Consider the following 19141-nt stretch of genomic DNA (forward strand, 5'->3'; position numbering starts at 1 on the left):
GCCACCCGGCGTCTAACGGACGCGTTCTTGTTGTTGCGGAACAACGCGGTGCAGAGCCGGCAGCTGCTGGCCGAGCAAGTGAGTAGTTACGGCTCCTCCAGCCCTCTGAGTTCACGTAGCATGGCTGCTGCGGTGAGTCTCCTCCCTTCATCCTACCGCGCCTCCGCTCGGGGCCGCCGGCGCCCCGCGCCCCCGCCTGCCCCCCTCCCTTCCTCCCCTCCCCGTCCCGTCCTCCCCCCTTCCCCACCCACCTTGACGATACCTTTTTTCCTACTACTCCCCATAAAGAGAATAGAAGAGATCTGCCTTCACGCTCGTCTCCATTCACTTTGCAAGCGAAAAGCAGTTATTAATCCTATAGCTTCCTTCTAGTGTTGGGCATCGGGTTGTTGTCCTCTGCTGTTAGATCTCTCTTCCCAAATGAAAGAAAAAATTGAGTCATTTTGGAGGGCAGAACTCTTCTATTCACTGTGGTGTGGGCACTGTTAAATGCAATAGAGTGGATTAATCCTGGTGCTTTCCTTAGTTTGTTCTGATTCCCATCTTTCTTCCCTCTCTTCTCCTCCTCCCCCAATAAAAGTAATGTTGAAAGTCATCTGTGAGAGGGGGAGCTCCGTAGATTCTAATATGGTTCTTCATTGCAGAAATTTCAAAAAGCTGCTTGTTCAGTGGCAGTTGATGATATGTGGCTTTTCTAAATTTTGAGCTGGTCAGACTGTGATGGAAAACTTAAGAATTGAAGGTTACTTTGAAACCATTTTCAAAATCATTCTCCCAAAAGTATGTACAAGGAGGCTTTTATAAAAGGGGCAATTTGAAGGATGCTAAGAGTTTGATTTCAGTAATGAAACATTGCCCTTGGCAGCCAAGCTTAGCTGATTTTTCTGGTTGGTAATTGTCCACATCAGTCCAGAGCTACTAGTCCATTTGCACTTTCTGTTAAGACCKCTCATTTATTTACAACAACCTCCAGTAAATGTCTGCTGGCCTACTCATTTTTTCTCAGTTGTTTTGCATTAATGATTTCTGTTGTTGTCAGGAAAAGCAGTGATTTGTGCTGCAAATTTTGTTTAAACTGATGAGTCGCTATGGAATAATATTTGTTAATTGTTAACTTTATTAAAACTACCTGTCTACTAGCTGCATATTGAACTGCATTTGCAGAATAGAAGTAGCAACAATTAATGTGTATTATATACATTATTGTACCACTTTCTTCTTAACATGTTTTTTGCCAAGAATAATATCATTTTTTTGATCCTTGATGTTCATAATTTTTAGTATCACTTGGAAAGTTAGTAAAAGTTAAAATGCAGATTTCAGACTACTGACCAGTGAAACTATACTTCCATTCAACAAGAAGTTCAATAGCTTAGTAGTTGCATAAAATATTTGTTTACAGTATTTGTAAACATTAAATAAAGTTATTTTCTAGGATGCTGGTTCAAATGCAACCAAAGCTGACAGAGATTGGAAATTGTTACCCTTCTGTGCTGTGTACGAAGTTTAGTTAATGCCTGAACTTTGCTCTTGGTGGACAGTTTTCTGTTCACAGAATCACAGAATGGTTGAGGTTGGAAGGGGCCTCTGGAGATCAASTAGTCCAACCCCCCTCTTCCCCCCCCTGCTCAAGCAGGGTCACCTAGAGCACGTTGCACAGGATTGCGTTCAGGCAGGTTTTGAATATCTCCAGAGAAGGAGACTCCACAACTTCTCTGGGCAACCTGTTCCAGTGCTCTTTCACCCTCACAGAAAAGAAGTTTTTCCTTATATTCAGGCAGAATTTCCTGTGTTTCAATTTGTGCCCATTTCCTCTTGTCCTGTCACTGGGCACCACTCTTGATAGTTATTATTTACTGCAAACATGCTGTTTTAGCACTAAGTGTAAAGGTGGCATAGTGGGAGCAGTACACCTCTCCTTTAAAAGGTACCTATTACTGTAACAGTTACAGCTAACTTCTTTTCTTTTGCATAGTACCCCCAGAGTGAGGCTGCAGCATACTAACAGGGTGGTACTGCAAACTGTAGTCCTTAGTAGTTTGGGTTATCTTAGTTCACTCTCTAGGCTTCTGCTGGAGAATTCCCTTATTATGAGAGTTATCTGTCAGAAATTGCATTCTGCCCTAGAATATGCATTCTCATGCTGATCGTTAACCACTCCTTAAACCCAGGTAATTGAATAGTTTTATGTCAAAAGCTTGGTATAGCATAAAAGAGATCATTAAGTGAAGCCTGCTGCTTTGTTGAACCACAAGTATTTTGTCCTCATTTTAGATCTGTCRTGTTTGCTTTGTTAATCTTTCAGTGAAACCTCCTATTCCTTATATATACCCCCTACAGTAYGGAGTGATGCGTTGGGGATGCTAGCCTTTTGTGTTTTTGAGATGCATGTAAAATTAATGTTCTCTGAAACTAAAACAKAATTGAAGTTTATACATTAGTGAGCATATAGTATGTCTGCTTTTGCTTTCTGTCTTTTACTGTCTCTGTTTTATTCTGTAATAACTGCAGTGCTTACCAAAAATATTTTACCCAAGTTTGCATATGGATCCTCCAGTCGTAATCAAAGGCTTCTGACTGCATTAGATGTTGAATACTGCAATCAAATTACCCTTGCTGTTACGTTTCAATATATTCTGATACTGCCTTGCACTTTTTCACCTGAAATTTTAGTAACTAGAAACAGTATTGTGCAGTTACTTAAAAAAAAAATCTTAACTTGATCTCTTACGTTTTTTTCTGTTTACCAAGCAACTGAAATATTTTTAAAAATGTCATGAATCAAGCAAAATGCTGTCTTAAATAYCTCATGATATTGTACTTTTTATTGGCTAGTATTGTTTTAAAAGTTAGTTTGTTTTGTTCTTGGTAAACTGTCATGTTTAGAAACAAAATTCTAGTATTTTCTCAACTGATCATACCCTGTCTCTGTCCTATGTTTCTCTTTTTCCCTTTTATCTTTTGCTGTCTCTAACTGGATGGGACTGATGGGATCCACAAATCACTTCAGGAGCTGGATGAGGTATTGTTTTTTCACATTTATTCTGTAATGGTGCATGAAATGTGCATCATTGAGTTAAAAAGTTCCYTTTTTATTCTGCTAATTTATGAAATTTCACTGTATAAAGTGAGGTGTCTCCTTTTACAGTTAAAGAACAAGACTACCTAAGSAAGACAAGCATTTTATGAAATAAAGTTACAGTGTTACCATATATAAGTGTGTAAAACTAGCTTAATTTATTGTACACACAAAGGATATAGTAACTTTAAACAATGAAGCTCTTAACTATTTTTTGTGCTATGCCACATCTGGCTCCACAAACTTCACTGATCAGGAAATACAAAGATCCGAAGGAAATACAGGCTTTCAGAAAAGAATTGCCAAGGGAGGAAGAGGGATTGGTTTTAGAAAGGTGTGGGGGAGGGAACCACAAAGATTTCTAGACCCGATATGGGAAAATTTAAAAATCTGTAAGGAAAATAGGAAGTGAGGGTTGTTTGTTTGTTTCGTTTTAATGAAATGTTTTCTCTGAGAATGAACAGTGAAATAACTATGTATGTTTAAAATGGTATCATTGGTGATACCACTGCTTTCTATCTACAGTAAATATTTTAAATGAAGATGTTTTAAGTTGCACAGTCTTGCAGACAGAAAAAAAAAAAAAGATCTGTACTGTCTTCTGGTTCCATTTGCGCCCCCCCCCCCCCCGCCTTCCCCTCAAAGGAGAAAGGTTACTGGGAAGCATACATAGCCCGGTCCTGAATGTTGCTTCCTGGTCCTGCACTCAGTCAATTATGAGAATGTCTTACTCAATTTTAAGTCAAAGAATCATAGACATGCTGGTTGGAAGGGACTTCTGGAGATCTGGTTCAGCCTCCTGCTCTAAACAGGAGTATCGCCAACCTGTATTGTGTCATCCGTGACTTTGTCCAGCCAAGTTGTAAAAAACGTCCAAGAGTGGAGATATCACATCTTCTCTGGACAGCCTGCTCTTACATTGCACCACTTCAGAAATGGATTTCTTTGTACCTGCTCTATAGTACTGTTTCTATTTATGTATGTTCCTAAACCCTACAGAGAAAAATCTTTTTATTTGTTTAAAGATCTGTAGTATTGATGCTGACCTTAATGAAAGAATCGTCATTGAAGGTGAACAGCATGTTTTACTAGTAATGATATCAAAGCAGATAAATACATCTCTACCAGTATATCCAAAATCAGACCAAGGCTTTTAGTTTCTGCCAAACTAATCAAAAAAGGCATTATGTTTGTTTCCMTTCTTATTTGTTATATTTAAGTTTTTGTACCTTGAAGTAAAGTTACTAAACCTGAACCGCCACTTAGAAATCCATTTCTAGGTATGATTAGAAAAGTAGCATTGGCACATTTATCACCAGCATTTTGTGGCTTTGTAAAAAGGACTTAGTGAGTTACATGTTTTGCTCAAAATCTTCTGATTTTTCAACCCTGCATATCAGGAGTCYATTTCCAGAAATACACTGTCCCTAAAAACTGTATCATACCCTTCAATAACTGCTACAGTGCTGCTGTAGATCAGTGTGGCTCAGTCTCCAATAGTATAAAACCCTGATTTGTCACACTTCAGTTATTCAAATTATGTGGCTACTATTAATTGTGATAAAGGGTTTCTTTCTGTATTATTACAGGTCTGCAAAGCAAGATGCAATAATGTGTCATCTCCTCTAAGGAGGACTAATGCAGTATGCTATTTCCAAAATGATTTGTGTATTAAATTCCTATAAATCCATGTCGGGTGCATTGCTGCTAAGAATGCATGCCTTTTATTTTCTTTCCAGGTTGCTGATGTTATCTACTTGTGTTATCACTGTTCCCAGAGGCCTTACTTAGGATCAGGGCCTTGTATTATGCATTGCACAAAGAGAGGTGTGTGCAGAATTCAAGTCACTGATGTATCGGTGATCTCCATTCTGGTCCATTATTCCTGAAATCAGTGGGGCTTTGCTTAATTACAGGAGTGTGATGCTGCAGAGCTCTACACAATTTTGAGCAGAGAAAAGTAATATTTAATAAAGCAGAAAAGGCTACTGGGGAAGAGAAGAGATGAAGATAAATGTGGTCTTTCATAAGCTGCTAGTTGCACAGAGAAAATCACATTTGGTAGTTTTGATAATTTAATACGCTTATGAAATGTAGCCATCCAGAATGCATAAAATACTTCTCGATCCTCAGTTAAGTGCCTCGGCTTACTTGTATATCATTTTGATCTTTCCATTTTAGCCCCTTTCTATTCTTGGATGTTTTCTTTGGTTTTGTTATTAAACTAGAAGTGATTTCCCAGTGGACACAAATGATGAGGTTCCTGTACAAAACAGATCTTTTTCTGCTTAGAACATACCTTTTTCTGCTTAGAACATCTGTTCAGATACAAACAAATGCTCTAATGTCGTGGCCTTCAGAGGCCCAGAAGCTGTCAATTAGGAGTCTTTCAGAACTCCTGTAGTGGCAAAGTCTAATGCTTGAAGCTGTTTTTCCACTTGGAAAACATGTAATGAAAGTGGGGAGGGTAAGGGACCTACTGCAGTTCTGCAGGTAAGAGTACTGCCCCACCTTTCCCCCCACCCCACAACTCCAGCCCTACTCTGGATCTGGGGAGAGCCGTGTTTAAGGCTGGCTGGCACATTGTCTTGTTTTACTTTCTCTGACAATGTGTGGAAGTTTCTGAAGAATTATTCTACCTATTTTCAAACAAGAGTTTATTTACTTCAGACCGTATAGCTGAAGCAGCAAGCTCATATCRTTGCAACGGAGAAGTGTGGATCATTCAGTGATTGAAGTGATAGTTTTTGTTTAGCACCTTCTAATTTCCACTAAATAAATAAAATACGAAGTTTAGTTGCATGTCAGTTTGCAAGAATGCTTGCTGTGCAGCATATAGATGAGCATCTGACTAAATACAATATTGTTTGATGAGACATATATATATAACTTTCATTTCATAAAGAAATAGTAAACATTGTGGTTTATTTGGAGTTTTCCCCGAATGAGTTTGTTAAACTCGTCTGGCCTGGTATAAGCCATGTTATGTTATAGATTAAGGAAGCACTGGCCATGAATTATTGCCTAAAATGAAATGCACCTCTTACTCCTATGTAAGAATTACTTGAATTTTCACTGCAATGCCACATGTGTCCCTTAAAAATCTTTTAAGAATCCACTTGAAGAGTAGGTTCCATCTTTCAGATCCTATAGGAAGTGGGAGAACATAGATCATTAGTATATGGGGGACTAATGAGAAAATGTGGAGCATGGTTGTAACTGCTTCATGCAAACGCATTTTTGAGGCTATTTTTATGTAAAAGGAAGGCCTATGTGCACGGTTCCCTAATGCTTAAGGATATGCATCTAATTTGAGTGAAGTTAATTTTCTGGTTTTAAGGATGTTTTTCTTATCTTCTGCAGCTTGCTGATGATCGTATGGCACTGGTATCAGGAATAAGTTTAGATCCTGAAGCAGCAATTGGTGTAACAAAACGATTACCTCCCAAATGGGTTGATGGAGCAGATGAAGTAAGTTGTGTGTTAAATCCAACACTGAGTGGGATTTCAYGAAAGAATTTCTTAGGAAAGTAACTGTGACAACATGTATGTTTCTGAAGCTTTATTATAGAAGTAGTATTAGAAAAAAGATTAAAGCAATTTTTTTTCTTACATTCTGATATTGCTGGATCACCTGCTGTTAGGGGAAGATTTTGGGCAGTTGTATTTTATTATCTTGAAGGAGGGGAAGATTTTGGGCAGTTGTATTTTATTATCTTGAAGGCTGTATCACAAGTGAAACAAAGGGAAATCATCTAGGGCCAGAAATTCTATAGGGTTGGATTTCCATGATCAATGTGAGTAACATTTAATTTGGACTGTTAGAGTAGGACACATTGTAGCTAAGCACGGAAAGACTTGAGACTGCAGGAAGGTCCTAAAGCTCTCAACAAAGCAAAGTCTTTAGCTTAGAAAGTAGGATRTAAAGTCTAAAGATCCAAAGCCTAGAAACGACAATATAAAAAATTTAGTGCTTCCACTTAGCTGTTTGAGCCTTTTGAGGGATCCAGCTGAATAGACCCCAACTCCTTATRGATTTATTTCTAGTAACTATTATTTTCTAGTTTTCTAGTAACTAATTAATTTCTAGTAACTATTTCTAGTAAAAAGTAGTTTGAAAGTATGTCTAACTCACACTGTTGAACTTTATCTATAGTGCATTTGACAGAGATGGTGTGACTTGAATTTTCATTTATATTTTTGGATAAATCTTTCTTATTATGACATTGTTTATATAATAATAAAAATATTATTCCAGCTTAATGATGCATATTTGAAAACAGCACAGTCTTGCCTRAGATCAATTAGAGAAGAGTTTATACCAGGTTTAAAAAGCAGCAAGCTCACAAARCCTATGGAAGTTTTCAGTCACTAAGAAATTGGCTTTTTGTGTGTGTTTTTTATTGATCTTTAGTCTGCTCTTTTATGTTACAGTGATTTCTTTAAATGTTTTTTACATCGTTTGTCAGAACCTTTTCCTCTGAAACATTAGTCACTTCCCTTTCTCYATTGTTGGGTTTTGTTTTTTAGATTCAGTATGATATCGCCAGGGTTAAACAGAAGATGAAAGAATTAGCTAGTCTTCATGATAAACACCTAAACAGACCAACATTGGATGACAGCAGTGAAGAAGAACATGCAATAGAAATAACCACCCAAGAGATCACACAGGTGCAGATTGCTTTCAATTCTGAAGCTACAGTATGGCATATCTATAAAGCATATTGTCTGATGTGAGGCAGTAGTTTCCTAGGAATAAAATGTATCTTATATAATCAGTATTTTCAGTGAGCCAGACTCCTGGTTTCTGCCCTTGGTACTGCTATTATCTCAGTGAACTTCTCAACAAGTCACTTAACCTCTCTGTTCATATACCTATTTGCTTTCCTATCTTGGAGTAGGATTAGGGTGCTTAGATACCTGTAAGAGTGATTTATTAACAGAAATACAAAAGTGTATCSTGTGACTTCCAGTCTAAACAATTATAATGAAGCAAATGTCTTTGGTCAAAACTACATGTGTTACCATGTTAGCTTTGAATTGTTCATTTATCTATATTCTGTGTGTTCATTCTGTGAACACTGTGTACTCTTCTAAACATTGGACTGTGCAACAAAGATTTTAAAAATCTATAAGTTAAAATCTTAGTCTTCCATTTGAAACTTTAGCGATGWCATTTAAAATTTGTGTTGCTGTACTTCTTACTAACGGAAGTATTTTCTCAGTTATTTCACAGGTGTCAGAGAGCAGTCCAGGTCYTGCAAAGCAGGTCACGGATTTGTACAGAACAAGAAGAACGTGTTCTCAGGAATGTAGTGTCTTCCTTAGCACAGTCCCTTCAGGACCTATCCACCAACTTTAGGCATGCACAGTCTGACTATCTCAAACGTAAGCATAAGAGATACAGTAATGCATGGGCACTTTCTGTGGAAAACGGTAACTAAGGGGTGCCTGTTTTCTTGATTGAGAAAACTGAAGCACAGAAAAGTTAAGTCATACTCCTAAGACTACCAAGGATGGAGATTAGAATTTGGGAGTTTCTGGTTTACAGCCCATGCTCAACCTGCTTGACTCTGCCTCTCTCCCTCATATTGATAAAGCAGAAATTTCATGGTTAAATATCAGTGAAATGGAACATGTATTTCATCCTTACAAATTTTTAATGTCACATTGCTTCTCAAATTGGGGTCTGCAAAACTGCTTCTGTAACACTGGTGAAACAGCCGTTGGCCTTCAGACATGATACCTGCTGTTGATTAGTAGTCTAATTAAATTTTAAAAGGTGGTTTGTGATAAATTAAAATTCTGTACCATAAATGAATTGAAAATGGAGTATCCTCTATTTAAAATCCAAAAYTGAGTACAGCTCATATTTTTAGCATAGTAATGCAAGTTTATTTTAATCTTGTAAAAAGTTTGATCTTTAAACTTAATGCTGGTCTAATATTTCTTCCTCTCATGCTGCAAATGGCACAGATAGAACTTAGGATCACAATTCGGAAGAAGGATGTTTCTGAGAGCATTTGTTAGAAAATAGGCCAGAGTCATTACACAGACATGTTAAGGCTCTTATTACCCTTGGGATCTAACTTTTTAACTCCATGGAACATAATGACTTGGATTCTTTGGTTTAATCAGAGTCTTGTCTGTCTGGTGAAATTCATTGTGCTTTGTTAAATAGCAAACTTATATGACAGTTACAGTTCAGAACCTGCTAGTTATGTCACTTATTAGCCAGGTTTTCTTGTGCTTTTCTACCTTGTGCTTCAGATCTTGCTCTTACTCTTATATCTTGTTCCTGCAAAAGCTATTGGAAAATATTCTTCTACTTGTACACACTTTTGAAAGTTGATAGGAAACCTGAGTGACTTTCTATTTAGTATGTCTAAACATAATGCTGAATGTAGTTTGTCTTTTACAGGCATGAAAAACAGAGAAGAAAGATCCAAACACTTCTTTGACACGTCAGTCCCACTTATGGATGATGGAGAGGACAATACACTTTATGATAGGGTAAGTAAAGGTATTATTACATGAATTCAATGCAGAGATTTTTTTTAGTATACCTGTAGTTTTAATATGAAAATATCAAAAAGGATGAAAATCTGATGTGCACTGAGCACCAAATTACATATAAAAAATATTTTTGCAACTTTGCATGATATATTTATCTGATTATGGTTGTATTGCTGYTGAGATGTTAAGAAGATTGTGCCATCAGCTTCAGTGTTGCAGTGKGAGGGAACTTGGTTTGACTAATAAATTCTTCTTACGTGACTGACAGGGACTAGGAGGTCTGAAAATACAGTGCTATTCTTGGTCACCTCACCTCCCTGGGCGTATACAAGAGTAATTATTAGAAAGCTGTGTGCGTATGATGCTGAGCTTGTGTGGAAGGTGACCCTTTTTTGTAACTCAAGATTTTCAAGATTAAAAATTGATATAAATAGCAACGTAATGATTTGCTTCTGGGTAGTTAAGTTGGCATTGTTGTACCACTAGACCAGACATATTTCCTGGTTTTACTTTTTTGGGAGGGAGAGAATACTTGGAGTATTGTAGTTTGGAGATACTGCATATCTAAGCAATACTAGAATTTGTTTGAATATGTCTTAGGTAATGGTGCAGCAGAATATTCTATAATGCTTAATGTTGAATTGAAAATTTAGCTGTAAAGCAGCCTTTGCTTTTTCCGTAACTAGTATGTAAGAGGTGTTTTGCTTGATCTCTAAAATAGGAGTGCTGGGGAGAGGGGAAAAAAATGTATTCGGTTATAAATGACATTGGAAGATAAAAATAGTAAATAGTCTCCATAATTAAAAAAAAATCAGAATTGTTGTTTTGTCTTTACGCATTTTAATGACCATTGACATTATGAGACTTTCTGTAATGCTGATCAATCACACATATTGGTTTTGTACATCAATAAAAACATTATTTTAGGACAGACCTTATTTAAAAAGTTCTTTGTGTGTTTAAGCAGGATGTAAGATTTAAATTTTCTCTACTAAAACTATAAATACCTATTCAAATTATCTCAGCAACTCTGAAACTCTGTTTTTAAAATACAGCAAGATTTTTTAGATAATTTTATACTCTGGAAGTTCCAAGAACACTGTTATGTTATGAAATCTTACAATTGCTATAATTATTTCTAGTGTTAACATGTTGTTAATGTTAATTCAACATTTAAATCTTTTATTTCAACAGGGTTTTACAGATGACCAACTAGCATTGGTGGAGCAAAACACGTTAATGGTGGAAGAGCGAGAAAGAGAAATCCGTCAGATTGTACAGTCAATCTCTGATCTGAATGAAATATTTAGGGACCTGGGAGCAATGATAGTAGAACAGGTATATTGACACCACAGTGTTAGTAAGAAGTAGGAGATTCCATGTAGCAACAAGGCTTCCGGACGCTTCCTGTTTTAATGTCCCATTTTCATGCGTTTATCACTTTTCCAGACTTTATTTGTTCAGTCTGAGTWTTCCTATGTTCGATATTTTTTGGAAGATGAATTAACAAAAAAAAAATCAGGAAAAATAATTAGTTATTCATGAGGATTAGACTAGCAAAACATAGAATGCTAGAGCTTGGTTGRTTGTTTCTCCCAAAGATTTTGTTTGGATTGAACATGTCAGCCAAGAGCACCTGAATTGAGAGTAAGGGGTTATGAAGGGATGTGATGTTAGGTGGTGACAGGGTTGCCAGTAAGGCACTGARCAAGAATATCCTTTTAAAAAAGTCTTAACTAGTTCTTCTGTAAAAGTTCACAGCTTACACAGTTCATTAGCTCTTTGCTGTAAACTTTATTTATTACCCCGCTGGTTATACTGGCAATTGCTTCATGGAGCATATTTAGATTCCAGTTGGTATTCATTCTCTCCATTTTGTTTAGGGAACAGTTCTAGATAGAATTGACTACAATGTTGAACAGTCATGTATCAAAACTGAAGAGGGCCTAAAACAGTTGCATAAGGTAAGCTCACAGAATACTTAAGATGCTTTAGATACCTAATAATCTTTTATAATTTAATTAGCCATTAAGTTCTTACATTTTTTCATTTGGACATCTTCTGTGTTGGATATGGTTGCTATACAGTATAAAATGTCCAACTGTAGTAGGATCTTCCCAGATAATTTGTTTTAACAGCATGCTGAATGCCTAGCATTAATTTCCTGAATGATCTGGGGCATCCAAGCAGTGTGCTCTCATCCTTATGTTGCAGACCTGTTGGGACCTCTCTGCAATTCCTTTTGTCTTCAGTGTTTGCTTTGAGAGCCATGCATTTCTGAAATAGGACTGGTTATTGGATACATCACTACAGATTTCAGTCAATCAGTTAATATAGCCTAGTTTGAAAGTGTTACCTCAGAGAGTAGCAAGGATAGCTTTAAATATTTTCTCTTACAGTACATTTGTTAGAAGTTAGATCTAACTTTAAGCTTTTAATACAGAGCTTTTACTGTGAACACTTGACAGTTTTGAATTGGCAGCAGAACACAGATTTTGTGATTGTTTTGTTTTCTTGACTTATTTTGTTTTCTTTTGATTTTAAGCAAAGTTCTGACTTGTTCAGTTCTTTCATTGCTAGAAATAAAATGGAATTAGAGATTTATGCAAAACATCTATATGAGTAGAACATTCAGTTTTGCAAATGTTTGCATCTTGTTGATGCACACTCAACTTGCTCATGCTATGGCAGACTTCTAATATATTGTCAGTAAAAAAGCACCATTTGAGAAGAGTGAAATAAATTTCATTATAGGTTTTTGTTGTGCRTAATGGTAAACTGAGATCATTAAGGCATTAACCACTGGGAAACAAGTCTTAAAGTAATTGCAAGCAATTTGCACAAACTGAACTGGAAATAGATGAATCARTTGTAATGAAGACTACTTCTAATCTAGTAGTAGTTAATGAATTGTCAGCAAACCCCTTTTCTGCCTGCTGATTAGAGTATGGATTTTTGATGCAATGTGCAGTTTAGATSAGATATTTGCAGTTCAGCATAGAAATTTTCTCACCTATCATGTGAGATGTACGCACACATCTGAATAGTAATATAAAACACAGATCCTGTCTGTTTTTTAAAGTGTTGGTAACTTTATTCTAATTTAATATGTGTAATGTCATCTTCTTTTCTGTTTTAATTAGCATAATTATCACAAACTACCTAGAAAGCACTTTCACAGAAATTTCATTCATTCACTCCAGAAATCTTGATATGAATTACTAGTTACCAAGTCATCCTTCACATGAAAATTGGAATCAAAGTTACTGCTTTGTGATACTTTAAGCCTAATTAATTAAATAGTCACAGTGGTTGCACGTAAGATAGTTGCAGGTCAAAACTCCTTTTTAGTAGATCTGATAACAAATAATTATTTTCCAGGGACTGTAAAGGAGCAGAATTAATTCTTTTTCCCTTTTAAATTTTCAAGGTTTATTAATTTAAAACGAATTAAATGCAAGTTTTGTTTTGTTTAGCTTCTATTAGCAGACTTTCATTTGGCTTTTGGAGAGTTTTCTCCACGTTGCCTCCTTTTAATTCCCCTGGGAAAAAGAGAAAAGGGATGAGAAAATGTGGTTAGAAGAAAGAAGGAATGAAGCAGGAAACTGAGAACAAATCAAAATGAAAACTTTCAGTTCTATTTGAATTTAAATGAAAATGCACAGCTGAATCAGGTACAATAAAATTCRTAACAAAAACTTCATTGTTTTAATAGGCATTTTTGATGTCCTTTGAGTATAATACAGGAATCTTATACCAACAAAATGAGTTAAAGCATTTTACCAGATCTTACTGTTCAAACTTTGACATGCCCAGTTGCCTCAGTTTTGTTTCCACAGTCTTCATAGCTAAGTGTTCTTAGAAATGAAGTATCACTTCTGTATAACTAATATTACATGCAGTATCTTACGGGAGCTTAGGACCTTCTCAAGGACTGCTGAAAATAAGTCACAGCCAGGTTGCTTAACAAATATGAGGTGCATTCTTCTGTGAAGAGCCTCTCCTGTTCAATATGGATAAATGTGACTTCAGTGTACCTTTATCTTCACTGAAGTTGATAGTGAGACTGGAGTTATTTTGTGAGAGTTGCTTGCAATATACATTGTATTAAATGTCAATTTACCAAAGAAAAAAATACTAAAATACATGGACTTGACTATACTAAGTAACAGTTCATACTTCAGAGTTTTGCAGAAATGTAAGTATTAATTGTCTCTTTTCTATAGGCAGAGCAATATCAAAAGAAGAATCGGAAGATGCTTGTTATTTTAATTTTGTTTGTTGTAGTAATTGTCCTTATTGTTGTTCTCATTGGTGTAAAGTCACACTAGGTTTCACTTAATTTTCTTTCTTTTTTTTTTTTTTTTTTTTTGGCGGGGGGAGTTTGTGAACTTTTTTCCCAGTGTGAATGGATGGACCTGCACTCCAGAAAGCTGTCTTTGAATGTATAAGCCCTTGTGGTACAAAGTCTGTGCAATGTTTCAGAACTCTTTGAAGTACAAGTTTGGTCATCTGTGAGGTGTTCGTAMAGATTATATGGAAAGTGTTGGAAATTCGAGGATGCTCTGGAACAAATTATCTGGCTCTTTATCCAGAGGTATTTGGAAACACAGTACATTAAAAAAATATGTATATATTAATGACTACAGTAAGTAGTGTGTTATTGTAAACAAAAATGTTTTCTGTCTTTTTGTCATAGTTATCATGGGCTTCAAATTTAAACAATGTTACTGAGTCACGGGGCTCAATAACAAACAGATCTAGATTCAAGATGCATTAGAAGAAGCACAAAAATGTTTGACTTCGTCTCTTTTCCTCCAGATTCAATCCTCCCCACAAAGAACTGGATAGACTGCTAAAAAGGAGAGCTTTTAACAACCAGAACCTAATCCATCCCTGTGATCTTAATTTAGATATTGCACCATTGCTAAGAATCAGAGCAGTACTTAGTCTTGTAAATAACAAGATTTAATCACTGACATAATTTAACCTGTTTAGTTAATTAAAAAAATTTATAAGCTTGAGTAATCATGGGAATGTTTTTTCCTCTTCAGAAAGATTGCATATATGTTTCCATATACAGTTTTTTTATATAGTTTAAAGTACAACCATTACATTGAAACAGTGATAAAGTTAAAGCCAAAAAATACAGAGATTATCYTTTTGGCCTTCTATATCATCTGGCCTGCTATCGCGGATCTGGGATATTTCATTCTACTGTTGTTGCATAAGCTGTTTATTTTACAGTCCATCTGTCCATAGAAGTTGGTAAGCTTTTATATAAAAATGTGAATTCACTACAGTATATATTGCACCCATTCTCTGTGATAAGATTATTTTTTCAAACACCTACCTGGAAGAGGACAGGTTATTGGTCTTCTACTGATCATGACAAATGTGCGACTGACAGGTATTAGGCCTTCATTATAGGATTTTGGGGTTTTTCTACTTTTTTTTGCAGCTTAAAATTTTGCTGTGGGCCATGAAAGAAAATAGGGAAACATTTAGTAATAGATTATTCATGATTTAATTCAGGCCTGAAGTGATGTGCAATTTTAGAGGCCTTGCCTTAATATTTTTAATACAGCTTTTCTGTGTGGGTTGTTTTTGCTACGGGACTGTAATGTTTATCTCCTTTTCTGACTGATACAGTGATCCCCATAAACTTGCAGAGATGATCTGCTCAAGGCCCCTGAAGTACAAATTCATAATATTAATGATTCTAATCTTGCCTATGGGAAACAGGAGTTCTCTACCTGCCCTGAGCTTGTCTTTACTGTGTATGTACTAAGTAGGACCTTAAGTATGATTCTAAGCTTAATGCAGGAACAGACCTGATGAAAGAGACTACAGAGACATGAAAGYCTTGGGGTTTTTTTGTGGCTTGTTGTGAAAAGCTTTGTACCTCTCTTGTTACCTCTGGACAAAGGGGATTTTGAACTTCCAAAACTGCCAGTTCAAACCCTGATTGAATTCACAGAGTAAATTGGTAAAAGAAAGAATGATGCTTTTAGTTGGGTGTGCAGCTCCCCTGTTTTGGTATAGATCTCTTCAATGATCGTGAGTAAAACTACTGTATCCCTAGTGTGCTGTCTACATCATTTGGTATGAAGCAGCATATTGCTATAATTTAATATACTGTACTTGCAACGTTCTCTCTAACATGAGATTGTGTTATTTATTTCTGTCTTGACTGGTGCTTTTGACATTTTATCATGCCTAATGAATTCAAAGAAGTAATAAAACATTTCCAACCTAACTGGTCAATTGCTCTTTTTTTTTTTTTAAGTAGTATAAACTGACACAAATACTCGCATTGATGTTAATGTGTCTATATATATATAAAATTCTCTAAAATTAAATGAAAGTAGCAGTGACGTATCTTTAAAAGACTCTTTTTTTATCTGTTCTCTAGCACAATGTAATTTTGCATTGTCAAAAGTGGGACAGGGATGGATTTTTTTTCTGTGTAGGTGGTATGAAATGACAATGGGATCTTAACTCTAGTAAGGTAATTGGCTACATATTTTCTATCCAAAYACTGTAAAGGGAAGTGCACTTTTTAATAAACACTGCACACGAGATTGAACTGAGATGGGAGTTGTCCTGTGTAACTTGAGCTGGAAGTGATTGAAGCAGACTGTATCTAGAAAAAAACAATTCCTAGGTTTTCTAAATAATCTCAGACGTCCAGAGTTTGTTATAATTCAGTGTAAATAATACTTGGCAGCTAAATCATAAACCCTCATGCAATGCTTTGTAAAAGGATTTCTACATAGTGTTACAGAGGGATACCATCAGTGCCATTAAGCTGTGAAAGCCCCCAAAAGCCACAGCAAGCAAGCAAGGAGTTTTAGCAGCAGCTGGTGCCTGCTCCAGTGCTACAGCAGCTGCCTGAACCTACTGACYGCACTTTTGCCCAGTGCAGTAGCCGTGTCTGTGCGCTGCAGAGGAAGCTAGTATGCTGAACTCCGGGGCCTCTAGCCTCTCTGAGGTTGCTGGATTCTTCTTGGCCTGTCCTGAGACTGATTGCTAGACTATCTCCCAAGAATCTAAGGTTTTTCTCCACCTTTTGTGAATTGCTGAATCTATTGGCTTGTACAAAATGTCTCTGCTAAAATGCACACAAACATACAAAAATAAAATCAAGGATTAGCATTTTTTTTTTTAAAAAAATACATTCTAGTGGTATTTGACAGGATTATAAACACTGTTGTGGTGAATTCATTCCAACGTTAGAGACTATGAGAAGTAAAATGGAAGAATTTTTTTTTCCGGTAAGTTTTGGATTGTGATAAAAATGTGAATGAGTATAAATGATGCAATGGCCACTGAGGCTTCCTAGATTGCATTAATTTCGGATATGCTTTTATGAAATATTTTAATCATCTTTGCCTAAATCCTTAGAAACCTTGTTTTTGGCAAAGCCATGTTTTTGCCATGTTTTTGCATGCGTGATAGACTTGTGGAATTGATTTTGACGAGGAAAATGTATCTTTTTTGCTATCTCTAGAAAAGTTTCCAGATTTAATTAGTTATAATAGATTCCCTATTTTTGATTAGTTTTGTTTCTCAAGTATTAATTGTACTGGGGGGGGGGCTTAATTCCATAAATACTTGTAGTAGGTAGAGGACTAAAAATTGTAGTGACTATTGCCACAACTTTCACTGTGGCTTGCATTAGTAGAAATCTTTGCAACTACTGTTAGAGGAAAATATGTAGAAAACATTTATATTGTAGATAGAAATGACTTAGTTTACTGCCTTGATTAGGCTCCTCCCCTGGTGTCATTAAAGTTGATGAAATAAGGATCAAAGGGCTAGATGAGTATTTCCTATTGCTTTGTTCACATTTTGGATAAAGCAGTACTGTCCCAAAATCCACATTAATAATTCTGCAATAGCAGGATTTGGGCTAAATGACTACAAGTTTTCCATCTGGTAGAGTCTTTATGTCTCAATCATGAAATAATTGCTGTTATTTTTCGTATCTCCAACACTGTCCGTGTGTATTCGAATGATAYTGAACCACTAAACAGATTGTGCTCTTTGGCTCAATAAGAGACTCATAAAAGGTGGAGTTGGAACTTGTTTATTGGGTTATCTTGTCCATTCTGTGATGATGCTTTGCTGACCTCCACAGATTTTGCTAAATCTTTTATCCAGGCTAATTTTAAATCTATTGGGCAGTAAAGTTTCCACAGCTTCCTTTCAGAGACTGAGTCTCTGGACTCAGGAGCTTACGTTAAGGAAGCCTTTTCTGGAATACAGCCTWTTTTTTTTTCTTTTTAGATGTATTTCCATTATTTCCACCAGCATTCATTTCTCCARTTTAAGTGGAAATGCACTCCCTTTTTCATGTTTAGTCTTTCCACATAACTGCAGATTAATGTGTATTCATTCTCTACTGACCTAGCATTAATAGGATATCCTTGGCAAATATAAAAAGATKAGGATAAATACCCTATTATATTTGTTTTGCAAACTCCAACTGTAATAGGTAATTGAAACAATGTTTTATCTTAGACTCCAAGGTATAGCATGGGGTTCACTATTTTGGCCATTTCCCATTTCTGGAATGCTTTTACAAGTACATTTTGGGTGATACTTAACTTTGTGAAGCAGAGCATTTTCCATATTTATCCCTACATAATTTTACAATTTCAAAATGATTTACATTCTTAAACTGTATGACAAATGGGAAACCTGGACCATTGATAAAACTGCATGCATTTTTAATTGTACCTGAAGGTAGCTATAATTACTGCTTTAATTTTTTGAAAATATGCTATAGCAACTGATGCATATAGCACACAGCGCATCTCAGATTTTGCACAGCAGCAGCACAGTATATTTTTCCATTTTCCKCTCTGAACTGTTTGTGAGTAAACTGTAGAAGTGATCTACCTGTGTGTTTTTTGGAAAGCTATTCCAGTATTACCTAGCACAGGGGTTTTTTAGCCCAGCGTTTACAGCAGACRCGAGGCGGACGCCGATGTTACACACACGCGTCGTTCAGTGGCTTCCAGTAACGAGGGGGACCCAAACGTGAAGGAGCTGCAAAACGTGACTGAGCGCTAGCGCGGCTCCGCTCGGGAAGCTGTTTGCTCCGGGCTTTCTCCCTGCAAAGCCTCTGCCGCTTGGATTGTCCTGTAGTCCAAAGTTTTTCCCCTCTGAAAGGTTGATATTATCGTTAGTATAATTTAGATATGTAGCCTCCATTTTTCCTGTATGTTTTTAYATATACCCGTGCCCTAGCTCAAGACAATTGGATCGCCGCGCTTCTTTCTGTGCGACGCTAAAAACGTGTATTTTTCTCCGGCCGTTTTTGCTGATTCCCAGGCCGAGGCCTAGTTTTCCACGCGCGCCGCCCTCCTCCTCCTCCTCCTCCTCCTCCTCCCCATCTTCCTCCTCCTCCCCCCCGCGGCCGGGCACGCTGGGGCCCGCGTCCCTCCGGGCCGCCGCCGCCGGGGGGATACGGCCGCGGCGGGGGGCAGCGGGCGCCATGTGACGGCGAGGCCGCGGGGCGACGCCGCCGCCCGCCAT

At 36.8% G+C, this 19141-nt stretch overlaps 2 protein-coding genes across 2 annotated transcripts in view; both read left to right on the plus strand.

The window, feature by feature from the left end:
• On the plus strand, nucleotides 1–15854 carry STX16 (syntaxin 16; the record flags this gene model as incomplete). Its single annotated transcript, XM_085314263.1, has 9 exons — nucleotides 1–132; nucleotides 3011–3022; nucleotides 6443–6550; nucleotides 7610–7750; nucleotides 8305–8467; nucleotides 9501–9592; nucleotides 10790–10933; nucleotides 11479–11559; nucleotides 13822–15854. Coding segments are annotated over 9 exons (978 nt in total), but the record flags the coding sequence as incomplete, so codon positions are not given.
• A 985-nt stretch (nucleotides 15855–16839) lies between these two features.
• The window catches only part of NPEPL1 (aminopeptidase like 1), an 18478-nt gene continuing 16176 nt past the window's right edge, over nucleotides 16840–19141 (plus strand). Inside the window, exon 1 of the mRNA XM_085314264.1 lies at nucleotides 16840–16872. Within this exon, the coding sequence (XP_085170390.1) occupies nucleotides 16840–16872 (33 nt within the window). The remainder of the gene's footprint in view (nucleotides 16873–19141) is intronic.

This window comes from Rhea americana, unplaced genomic scaffold, assembly GCF_003343005.1.
Source record: "Rhea americana isolate MKP2758 unplaced genomic scaffold, rheAme1 scaffold_4, whole genome shotgun sequence".
Taxonomy (NCBI): Eukaryota; Metazoa; Chordata; class Aves; order Rheiformes; family Rheidae; genus Rhea; species Rhea americana.